This window comes from Sinocyclocheilus anshuiensis, unplaced genomic scaffold (genome assembly GCF_001515605.1).
Source record: "Sinocyclocheilus anshuiensis isolate Anshui unplaced genomic scaffold, SAMN03320099.WGS_v1.1 scaffold1154, whole genome shotgun sequence".
NCBI classification, from domain to species: Eukaryota; Metazoa; Chordata; class Actinopteri; order Cypriniformes; family Cyprinidae; genus Sinocyclocheilus; species Sinocyclocheilus anshuiensis.
Genome location: NW_015542345.1, coordinates 3,018,158 through 3,030,520, shown reverse-complemented (window position 1 = coordinate 3,030,520; position 12,363 = coordinate 3,018,158). Strand labels below are relative to the sequence as shown.

Below are 12,363 nucleotides of genomic sequence, written 5' to 3'. Positions count from 1 at the left end.
CCCCCCCCCCCCCGGTTCAAGTTACAGCAGTTGTTGCTGCTTCTGAAGTATAGGCGTCTTTAGCTTTGTTTATGCAGCCATACCCAAACGTTCCCCTCTGAGAGAAGTCGTCTAGCAGCAATCAGAGGTTCCCATGCTAGCCAAGGAATGGAGCATGCTATGTATGTACATCAGAGACACATCCGGATGTACTCGTTCTCCTCAAGCAGATGCACTGTCAGCTGCTCGCAGGGTGTTTCTTTTGGTTCGGAGGTTGTTAAATCCCGGTCTGTGTCAAAAGGGAAAGGCAGGCCCACTCGGGCAACACTTATGCCAAGTGTGACACATCTCCCTAAGGAGGCAAGGGAGGGTCTGACCAATGTTTATACTCTCAAACATGACTTGTGGATGTAGTTAATTAGGCTCAATAACATCAAATGAGTGTCGTAATGGAATTTGAATGTAAAAATGCAGATGCTGTTGAGCTGAGGGAGGCCAGATTTGTCCTGAAGAACAGTGCTGGAGGAGGCTATGAGATCATAATCAAAGCCTGTCATTGGAGTAAAGGCTTGGCACGCTCCATGGAAATGGATTACTCTCAAAAACTGTAACTTAAAGCCTTGCACACCAACACTGGAATACACATGGGAAAGCATGTGAGGAAAAGCCATGAAGAAGGAAAACTCGATGGGAGCCAGTAAAAGAACTGTGCAGAAACATGGAAATCAAACTAGTCAGGAACCTTTTAAAATGAACTTTAGGTTGGCTTAAAGTTCTGCAAATACAGATGAGTGAAATATAAAGTGAGATCGATTTTAGATGATAACATTCGTTTTTGTTTGGCTCTGTTCACCTCCTCACTGGTTTTGAAACTATTCCACAACCTTCGGGTTAAACTGTCCACTGTAATTTAAAGGGAAGGTGAATATTAAAACATTTTACAGTTTTTTTAATATAACAAAGAGTTTATGTTGTGAAGCCAACTTAAAATGTACAAGGAAAACTATCCAAAAAAAGTACTTAGGTACACTACTTTTCAAAAGTTAGGGTTATTATCAATGTTGAAATCCGCATAATATTTTTGTTTCAAAAGTTTATTTAGTTCAAAAGGATTTATTTGAAACAGAAATCATTTGTAACATGATAAATGTCTTTACTGTCACTTTTGATCAATTTAATGGATTCCAGCTGAATAAAAGTATTCAGTTTTGATTATATAAGGCAAATTCTAAGACCAAAGTTATAACCTTTAAATCGCACCATATAGTAATCTTACGGGAAGTCTGGTGTTCGTTTTTCCATAGGAAATATAGCCTACAGCAAAATATGAAAAATTTAAATCTGCTTGCTTTCCATGCCAACTTGCCTGACATTTCACATGCTGCTGAAAACAGAAACCCTTTTCAAAAGGATAGGAATAATTACCAGCACCTTTCTAAAGCAGCCTTGTTTTGTTGTTTCTGTTACTGACATCAGAATACTTCCCTGAAGACTGCCACATCCTCCAAAAAACATCCTCCCTTTCTCTAATTACTGTCCAACACATTCACACACATATGTCTGGACAGAAAGAAACACACATACACACTGGCACACATATACATGTTTTTGTTTTCTTTTTCTGTAGCCTCCAGCTTCTTGGCAGCGAAAGACTGAACAAGGCAATTCAAGGCACAGAGCACACAAACACACACACAAACAAACCAGCTTTAAGTCCATCATAAAGTGGGGGGCTGCTGTATCACTGTTAAAGCTGACAGTTTAATACTGGCTAATAATGGAAGTGCGGAACACATTATGAGGATGAATTTATGAATACGGCTTTATTTATGACATTGATGTGCAAGTTTAATATCTCACTATGTAGTCTCCATCTGACATACTAAAATAATTAAAAGACAAATCAATATTTATTTGGTAAGTAGTCACATAATATGCAGGATAATGTACAGTTACACTGTTATTAATGCAATGAAACCACTTTAAGATGATACTGTACATTACCTCTTTCATATTAGCCTAACCTGAGACTTAGTTATGTAATTTCAAGTCATTCATCATCATCATAATCCTAAACACTGGCACAGACTAAAGGACTGCTTACACAATGTCCAAATCAACTACACAACACCAGAGTGTAAATAAATAAATAAAAATAGAAATAAAAAAGGCCAAATTTTTGATCAGTAAAGATAAAAAAGTCTGTGAATGAGTAAAAATAAACAAAATATTTTTTCATAAATTATAATACATTTTAACAATTCACTCATCTGTTTTACATATTCTTTCTAGACATACATTTTTATCGGTATTTGTGTCCACTACAAATCAATCTTGACCTTGGCACTGCTAGCATCATTTTTCGCCGGTTAAGCAATGGGAACATACAGTTCACTCCTATTTACACAAATGAAATAAAAGAGAGAGAATGAACAGAAAAGAAGCCCAGTTTCTGCTTCACCACAATTACAAGCGAAAAGCTCCATAAAAGGTGAGTCTGTTTTAAGAAATGACCACAGCAGGGGAAAAAAGCAACTTTTGGTCTTTTTTATTTCAGCATCCAGACTTCAAAAAACATTCCAGCCGGCACGTGTACACCCACCTCCACAACTGAGGTGAATATTAATGATCTGCTCTGCTAATCTGCATATGGAAGGGATGCTGTGTTTGTCCCCACTTTGGCACAGAATATGTTTCTAGACCACAGACATACAGTAGATGTAGTTTCTGTAGAGGCTACTGTAGATGCAGTAACAATAGATTCAGAATGAGAACTAAAGGAGAACTGAAGCCAGTAGAAATTAATGGAGAACAAACTGGTGTAATTAGCAACACTAATGACTGTATCATATTAATCAGTGAAGCACCTGTATGTGAAGTCATATGAGGTTTTGTTCCAGCCTTAAAGGGCCAGCGGCCCTTAATGTACTTTATATATTAATGCAGCTATTAGAGGCACCTTCAGCTAAAAGAGAGTATTTTTTTTCCATCAAATCATCCAGAGAATCCGATGACAGGGTAAAATGCTGTTTCTGATAAGGCAATTGAATATATGGTTGATTCCATTATCAACGTTATTGTTTGCCCAACAAAAATGCAAAATGTTAACGCTTATAAATCATTTTAATGTGCTCTAAAGAGGTTTCAGTGGGCCGCTTATATCCTGACAGTACCAGCTGCATAATTCTGTTCTGAAACTCCTACACTGAGTATCTAACATATGGCGTGCATAGAATACAAATAAAGGGATATTTTTCTCTTTTGTTTCTTCAGTTTTGTTTTTAAATGTGAGGTTGAAAGTCACCAACGACACTGTATATTGTGCTAGATTGACAGCATTGCACTGTGCACAAAAGCCACGTTGTGTGAACTGCGCAGTTTCCACTGATTACAGCAGTCAATTGAAGGACACGGTTAGGCGAGAAGGTCAGCACAAACAGTTGACAGGGGATTTCCTGAGTTGCTGCTCGAGTCAGAGATGTCCGGATTCCTTAGTCAGCAAAGGTTAAGCACAACAACATCATGTTGTTTTTTTATGGTGGTCATAGGAGGGGAAGAAGATGGGAGACCCATAAACTTCAAGGCCCACAGGTATCAGTAATGACACCTTTCTCATCAGTGATACAACAACTTATGTATTATGTATAATATAATATAATATAATATAATATAATATAATATAATACAGGGGTCCGTTAAATGCTTGAATCTGATTGGTTGACGAACGTTCTAAGGATGCAATTATTTTCAGAGAAACACACAGCAAAAGTAGTTCCAGTTATTTCAAAGGTCCTTACAGCTTACAACAGCATAAGAACCGAAACCCACAAAGACACTGACCAAGATAGAGCGACAAAAACCTAACGAATGTCTTTAAATACAACATCTGAACAATATTTGAGGTGTGTTAACCGTATGAGCGGAATAATTGACTCCGGTCTGTTGAATTATTAGAAAATAATTTTCTAATAATTCAACGGTCCATCGTCAATTATTTCTTATATATAATATAATAATCAAAACTACTAAATAAAAGTAAAACATTTAATATCTAACTACTAAATAAAAAATACAGTATACAAAACTACAAACAAACAAATAAACAAATATTTCATGTAGTTCATAAAAAAGCAAGTGTAATAATAATACAAGGATTTAGTTAAATATATATATATATATATATTTTTTTTTTAAAATTAAATATTGCTGCCACTGCTTAAAATTTCATGTCAACTTAAAACCAAAGCTTAAAGTTCTGCTGGATGTAAGAATGAAGATTATCCTCAAGCAATGACAGAGTCCCAGACAGAACACACACACATGACCCATCACAGGATGAAGCCCAGGGGCCCGCCGCATAACATGCCCCACAACAGAGGATCAGATCTGTGATGGAAACGCTTGTCAGGTCACAGAAACACAAAAGAGCTTGAGTTAAATCAGCCTGACTCGCTGTAACCTCAGCTTTACAGCCCTCAACTCACAATAACACAAAGACACACTGAACTGAGGTCAGTCATGGCTCTTTTCTGTCTGAATAACAGCCTATAAAGCTGATCTTAAAACTGTTACTGAGGGAGAACAATACAATGCAGACAATGACTTTTTAATTAGAAATTAATTGCTCATAATGTGACAAAGAGAAGCACATTATCATAAGCTGATAATACCTTCAATCATTTGTAAAGTCAAATTTATATAAAAGCAATACAGACGCCAACACTGAACAAAGACCTCTTACCTTTTATAGAAGCCATTGAGAGGCTGTAAGCAAAGAAACTGCCAGTAATCCAAGCAGAAAGTCTTGAGCTTCAACATTTTCCTGAGCAAGAACTGACGAGTTTAGTGATTTAGCATCCCTGCTAGCCTGCATAAAACAGCTGAGAGCCACGTGGTTCCACCATCACACCTGACTCAGAGGTGTTTGAGTGACGGTAACTATGCCAAACGTCCTGTAGATCGACGTATGACAGGGCCTCAATAGCGGCTGTAAGTCCTTCAAGCACGAATAGTAACACCCTTTGTGATGTCTCTCACACCCTCAATGAAGATGACACACACACACACACACACACACACACACACACACACACCATGTGTCCGACTCTACACCGCTTCAGGGATGTGACACAAAGTGTGTGAGAAAGATATCTGTATATCCTAACACTAATCCAGCAGGCCCAAAACAGTCCAAAAAGATTAAAAAAGGAAAAAGCTCAGCTTTGAATTACAGCTGCTTCCATTGTCTGTCAGTGCTGATGACAGAGTCCAGCTCCAATGTGCTTCACCGCAACCACAAAGCCCCCTACGCCCCCCTGCCTGGCCCGTATTAATTATGCTTTATCTGATGGTGCGCTCCCTTTGCCAGCCATGTGTGTGCGGAGCAGTGCTAATCACTAGAAGCACATGGTGATCAGCAGGGACCGACGCTCACCAAACACAAGCTGGCTGATTTACAACCCCACTCTGATATGCTGATGCCCATTGCTGGGATACGAAATCACTAGCGATTAAAATGCTAAATGAAGCCTTAAGATGATGTTGATTGGCTGAGAGTGGGAGAGTGGGTGTGGCCAAGTTAGTCAGTGAAGGTACTAATTTTTTTTCCCCATTGTATTTCAGGGGAGCTGACATGAAATCCCAAGTAGTAATTTCTTCTTAAATTTAGGAAACTTTTTAATTTTCTTCATAATATTAATTGAGAGATTATTTTGAGTAAATGTAACTTTTAGTAAATTATTATGTCACATTACTTGACTCCTAAGTGACCTGCGAAGAAAGAAAAAGAAAGAAAGAAAGAAAGATTGTGACCAGTTACAGCACCTAAAATATACACCTTTCCTTACATAAATATCAAACATAAGATCAAACATAAATTTGATCTTGTCGTCAAAGATATCAAACAATATTTTAAACAATATTTAAATAATACCTTTAAACAATAACTGTACATTTTTGTAAATTTAAAAAAATATTTGTCACAGTACATGGCTATTTAAATGCTGCAAAAACGATAGATAATTAAAAATGGTAAAGAAATGTAAAAACGAAAATAAAATATATAATTTCCCTTAAAAATAAATTTGATCTCAATATTTAAAATAAATCAAATAATATTTAAACAATATTTTTAAAACTAATAATCATTAACATATATTTTTTTAATATTTGTACATTTAAATATTTGTCAAATATATGTAACACTACATGACTATTTAAACAAACTGCAAAAAGCTAAAATATTCCTAAAACTGTAAATAAATACAGTAAGTAAACATAACATATAAATGTTAACCTAAACACACAATGTTAAAAAGTTCACAGACTTTATTAGTAAAGTTATACACTGTCTAAAGAAAAAAAATAACAATGAAATTAAAGACACATTATTATGCATGAGCTGACTCTAAACCTGAATATGCAGAGAAACAAATGAGATGTGACCACAGTGTCACAGAAATTGAATGCACTGAAAGAGGTGTATTTAAGCACATGATAGCACATTCACGCAATCCATTTCAAGGTAGCATGACCAGTAATTACCAAACCCTGTAGGCACTCATTTCTCTAGAGAATATCAACAAACTTGTATGTGTGTGTGTGTGTGTTTGGGATGCTCGTCGTTATGCGAGACACTGAAGCCCCTGCATGCAGACGAATCATTCTGCTCCCTCTCACGCCCTCTAAACTCTCTTCAATCCATCCACAGCCTGGCACTCAGCAACAAACACAGTGCTCTCGCTGTAGATTGGTACAACAGATCAGGGATTTCTTTGTCTAAGTGTAAAGTGAGAAATGCTAAATGACGCTAGCAGCCAAACAGAGCTCTATAGAGTTGAGCATTCATGCTGTTTGTTTGCCAAGGCACAAAAAGTCGAATGGTAAACACTAAAAACGCACATCATTCAGCAAAATATAAAAATATATACATATACAAATATACATTTTCTTTTTTTCTTTTTTTTTTTTTTACATTTTCTGATAACAGGGGCCTTAAATTGAACAAAATCTCTTAAAAACATTTCCAAATAGGTTCATTATTCATTAGTTCTTGGCTGATCCAAATGTTTTATGACTAGTACTCACATCCCAGTCAATTCATTTAAAAAAAAAACATCTACACTGCACCTTTCTGCAATTTAACAGAATTGTGAGACAGAATTGTATTTAATTTTATGTTCCCTTTTACTTGTTTAAAACCCATAAACATAAGAGAGCCACACATGTCCCTTTTCCTCATGGGGGGGGGGGGGGGGGGGGGATGATCCATCATCTGGTTGGCTGAGATGACTGTCGCCTACTTCCTCTTAGAATCAAGGCGTTTTAAATGCTACATGATCATTTAAACCTCCCGATTTAAAAAAAGTTGTAAAATATATACAGTTTTTACTATATATAGAAGTAAGAGAAAGAAAACAATAGAAGTAGTACTCATTCTTTAAAAGTCAATCGCTAAGCTAGGCTAAAAATATCATTTGAAGGCTCCAGTTTCTTCAATGAGAAACAAATCTTTAATGGGGGAAGGTGTAAGTGTTCTTGAGTAGGCAGACTGGGCTAAAGCCGCCCATTAGTCCTTCTTGTACACCAGGTGTTGGCTTTTCAGGACCCAGCTGTGCTCCACATCCACAGTAAATGAGCCACGCGGCTCTCTGGTGCTAATGACAGCGGTCAGCACCCGAGGAAGCACACGCCACACATTGCTATTAATGAACCAGTGCTCTGCGAGAACTCAGCACCAGTTAATGGACCTCAGGCACAGCCATATGAATGCCAGTTTTACGATGCAAGGCATCATATTAATGAATGACACTCAAGGGAACGCAGGGGAAAATCTCAAACTGATAGATTTGTGGTAATTAAAGGCTATATATGTAATGCATGCATAAAATTGGCTGCATTTATTTGATCAAAAATACAGTTAAAACAGTAATATTGTGAAAAATGTTTTAATTTAATTTAACTGTTTTTAAATTTTAATTTTATCCTGTAATGGTAAATTTTCAGCATCATTACTCCAGACATGATCCTTCAGAAATGTATTATTAGCATTTATTATTATTATCATGTTTAAAACAGCTGTTTCTGTTGTGGAACTGTGATGTGATACTTTTTTCATAATCCTTTGATGAATAGAAAGTTCAAAAGAACAGCATTTATTAGATTTTTTGGTAACAATGTAGTCTTTACTGTCACTTCGATCAGTTGTAGAGAATAAAAGGATTAACAAAAAAAATACCAATTTTTGGAACCTAAATGAACTATTACCACTTTACAATTTGCAGTGCTTTTTAAATATTAATGATTAGCTTAAAATTACGAACTGTTTGAATATACCTTTTAAAATTATTCAGACAAATATTAGTTCAAATGACACCTTGGCTTCAGAACAGCCTTACAGATTTAAAAGAGGTAATATACAAACGGTAGCAAAAATCAATTAAAAATAAAACATACTGCAAAATTACAAATTTATACAATATGAGGTAGCAGAAAAAAACAATTATGTACAATTCAGAAGTCATCTAGACATTTTATGCCAAGTATACGCCTCAATACTAACCAGGGATATTACATTTCTTTGTGATTGTTGGATAGCTGCATTACTCATATATGGTACAGTAGAGTAAAAATGAACATTCACAGAAAAATCACACCAGTAAGTATTTCACACAGAGCTACCAGCTGTGTAAATACAGGTTGGTTTCATGGTCCCAGGGACTGTTTTGATATACATAAGAACTGATTATATAACTATGTTTGTTCTATTGTAATGGTTCATCCCCGAGCCTGATGTCTCTTCAAAGACAGATTTTCTAGTGAAATAGAGAGCAGGGTTATTAAATGTTAAATGTTAAATGGGGGGACGCTTGGAGATGCTTTTATATCAGTCCAAAAAACACTGCCCTCCCTGCAGGTAAAACCAGTTTAAGCTGGTCGTTGTGTTTTGAAACATGGTTTCTAGCAAGTTTAAGCTGGTAGACCATCTTGGAGCAGCAGATATATCAGCTTAAGTCGGTTTTTGGAACATGCAGGTCAACTAATACCCAGCTTGGACCAACAAAACATCAGCTACCATGTGCCAAAAAACAGCTTAAACTGGATTTTCCAACAACATGTTTGTTGTCAATAACCCACCGCACTGACAAATACTGCAAAACATGGCGATGTGAGATCATGTTACTGGCACTCACTCCTAGTCTCCATCTTGTCTGCACTCACTCTGCTAACTTCATTACTTCCCTCTTTTCTCTTCACAATGTTAACATCCTTTATGACAGAGCTGTATGGCTTCTTTTAATTCCCCCGGTGAATGGGGTGATGATCCCGTCAGAGATACATTTTACAGATAAAACGCCTGAAGTGGCGTTATCTGCGCTCCTCCGGAAACCAATAAGCGCTAAATACGGTCGGGCTTCGGCTCGTGGGCCGTCTTAAAGACCCCCGAGAGGCCTTGGGCACCTCAAACGGGTAGGTGGGTGTGTAATTGCAGTTATTGTCATGGCACGTGGGGCCAGATGGGGTCTAGGCTGAAATGATGAGAGTAGGCTGTATTTTTGTGGCCTCAATATCACTTCTCTGAAAGATGGCTATCACGGCGAAGAGCTCTATCTGGGCTCTGGCAGATAGACTAATTTATCTCGATATATCCTGCCGTGCTGCTATTCTGTAGAAGGTGTCCTCAACCCAGGGCGAAGAATTATGATGGCCAATTGCCCGCAGGCTTGAGAGAAGCCAATATGTACATGGCTGATATTCAAATTGGCTCTTTTTAAAATCAACAAAAAGACACTGCTTATGGATATCCATCTGCAGGATGGATAAAACAACATCTAGAACATAAAAAAGTGCTGTATATTCGACTAACTGAGGTTGAAAATCTCTTTTATAGCAGTATGTTAAAGTCCTCCAATCTGCTGAGGAAAAATGGTGTGACAGCTGAGGGAATTATTGCCTACTGGTGGCCCGTTTGGTGCTAAATGGAGCACCGGGATATGTATTTATGACCCTCGTCAGGTTTCTGGTGGAAAAAAAAAATTGAAGAGGGGCAGAAAAGCAGAATATCTTTGTCTTTTATTATATTTCTATTAATAATATATAATTAAATTAAAAAAGTCATTCTATATTGTGTGTTTTTTGGACATATATGTTAATAAAATAAATTATAATAATAAAATAACCACTTCTTGATCTTTATTGAAGATAATCACACCATCTTGTGAAATTCTCCCAAAAATTTTTTGTCAGTAACTCTGCCATTCTAAGAGCATTCCTTGAGCATATCCAAGATGTTTTTTGTTTACTAGTACTGCACACCCTTCAGGCTTTTCATATGCATCATGAAAAAGTGACCGTAGCTCTGTGCTCCCTCTAGTGGACCAAGACACAAATCTTGCAGTCCATCTCCTCATTAATATTCCACACGCTCATTTGCATGTTCTTTTATGCACTCCTGCCAAAGGCAAAACACACCGTCTTAAACTTGATCGTCGTATGAACATATGAACAGATCACCTGGTGCACAGACATACAAATTACACAGAAACAAATGGCTGCATATGTAAACGAGGACAGCTGGGCGTAGAGCAGGATCAGATGTGAGTTTAGCATTTTAAATGACTGGTTGCCTTCCGGTGTTGGAAAGCACATGCAAACTAAATGGACTTCAATGGTGAGCGCATTAAACACAATATTGCAGATAAAACATTGTGTGTATTTATTCTATGTTATCGAGGGACGTGTACCATCTGAGCTCGTTGGAAACAGGCCAGACCGCTTAAAAACGCATTTAACCAAGGTCTAATGGTGTAAGTATTTAACGACCACATGAGATTAAGAGCCAATTAATTCAATCACAGACCAAAGAATTGTAATTTCGGTTTCACAGGCTGAGATGCAGACCGATTACACTAAAACTCATCAACTTCACTCATTATGTGGCCCATAATACCAGATCTGAACTAAAAATGGCTTGTTGGATGGATAACTGTAGCAGCCCTCAACACTAATGAAACAGTTATGGTCTCTCAGCTTCATTACGATCAGTTCATCAACGACTCTTTATTAAGAATCATATGCATTTATGAAACTTCCTAATGATAACATCTTGTACATGAGAACCGTTTTCCTCTATTCCCTGATCAAATTATGCACTCAAAGAGACAAAGACTGAACATACTTATAGTGCAAGTGAAAACCAACGATATGGTGCTATTTTTGAGGTTGATGCGACTGTTTTGTGAGTGCTCTCCTCGCACCGAGATGAAACAGGCAAGCTTTGGTGGGTTCAACCTTTGCTTTGAAGTGGCTGTTTTTGTCAGCGAATTAAATAATTCTATATAAAGATGAAAGATGAATAAAATGTCAGCAGAGGCATGCTGTTTTGTGCTGTTAACCTGTTGATGGCTATGGAAATGTGAGTGTTGGAAGTGAGCAATTCAGCACAAAAACATCCAAAACTGACTCCTCAAGAGTGTGACACTGTACGGGCACTACATTACTGAATTCTAATGGCAGGGGACAACTACATTTCCACATTTTCTGAAAAAAGGGTGTTCTGGGAAGTTGCTATGGCATAGGTGGTCATGTGCCTATATCAAAGATGTATAATATGAAAAAAAATATATATAATATGAATTTAAAAAGCATGGCACAAAAAGGTTGAAATGCTTTACCATAAATAAAAATTCTATAAATATAAAAATAAACACCAATATTTTAACTACTGTTATTTTTTAAATGTAATTGCCTGTCGGATGTTTAATATTGTGTCTAAAACAACACATTTAACAAATACAGACACAATATTAAACAAATAAAGGGTGATAAAGTAAAAAAGAAAAAATAATGGGAAAGAAAAATATTGGTAAAAAAAAAAATAAAAAAAAATATATATATATATATATATAGGGCATTATTGCCTATTGGTGGCCCGTTTGGGGGTAAACGCAGCACTGGGATATGTATTTATGACCCTGTCAGGTTTCTGGTGGGAAAAAAAGAAGAAGGGAAAAACAGAATATCTTTGTCTATTTTTAGTCTGGTATTATTGTGATCACTCCCTTTCAAAGGTCTTCAGAAAGCCCCTTTTTTCCCTCACTCTCAAAGCTGGAACAATAGCTGCCTGTGGACAGTCCCTGTGAGAATCGTTCAAGCACAAAGAAACACGGGTGCGAAACTCACACCCAGCTCTGGATGACATCAATTCACAACTATTTATATAGTTCCAAACGCCCTAAAGTGGTTCATAATGGCACTTCTTGACGTGTCTCTTTTCTCTCAAACATCTAAATGGGCAAATTTGCAGTTTGTTCTAATAGGAAAACCATTAGTGCAATATATAAAGCAAGATATCAGCACCCCTACAAAAAAAAAAATATATCACAT

General features: G+C 36.8%; 1 protein-coding gene across 5 annotated transcripts in view; it reads right to left on the bottom strand.

Moving 5' to 3' along the window:
- The window catches only part of LOC107691341 (IQ motif and SEC7 domain-containing protein 1-like), a 214,224-nt gene that overhangs the window by 70,450 nt on the left and 131,411 nt on the right, over window positions 1-12,363 (bottom strand). The window contains exon 1 of one of the 5 annotated variants that reach the window (XM_016489898.1): window positions 4,721-4,869. The exons of the other annotated variants lie outside the window; for them this stretch is intronic. Within the exon in view, the coding sequence (XP_016345384.1) occupies window positions 4,721-4,797 (77 nt within the window). The 5' untranslated portion in view covers window positions 4,798-4,869. Of the gene's footprint in view, window positions 1-4,720; window positions 4,870-12,363 lie in introns of those variants that run through there. 5 annotated transcript variants of the gene reach the window in all.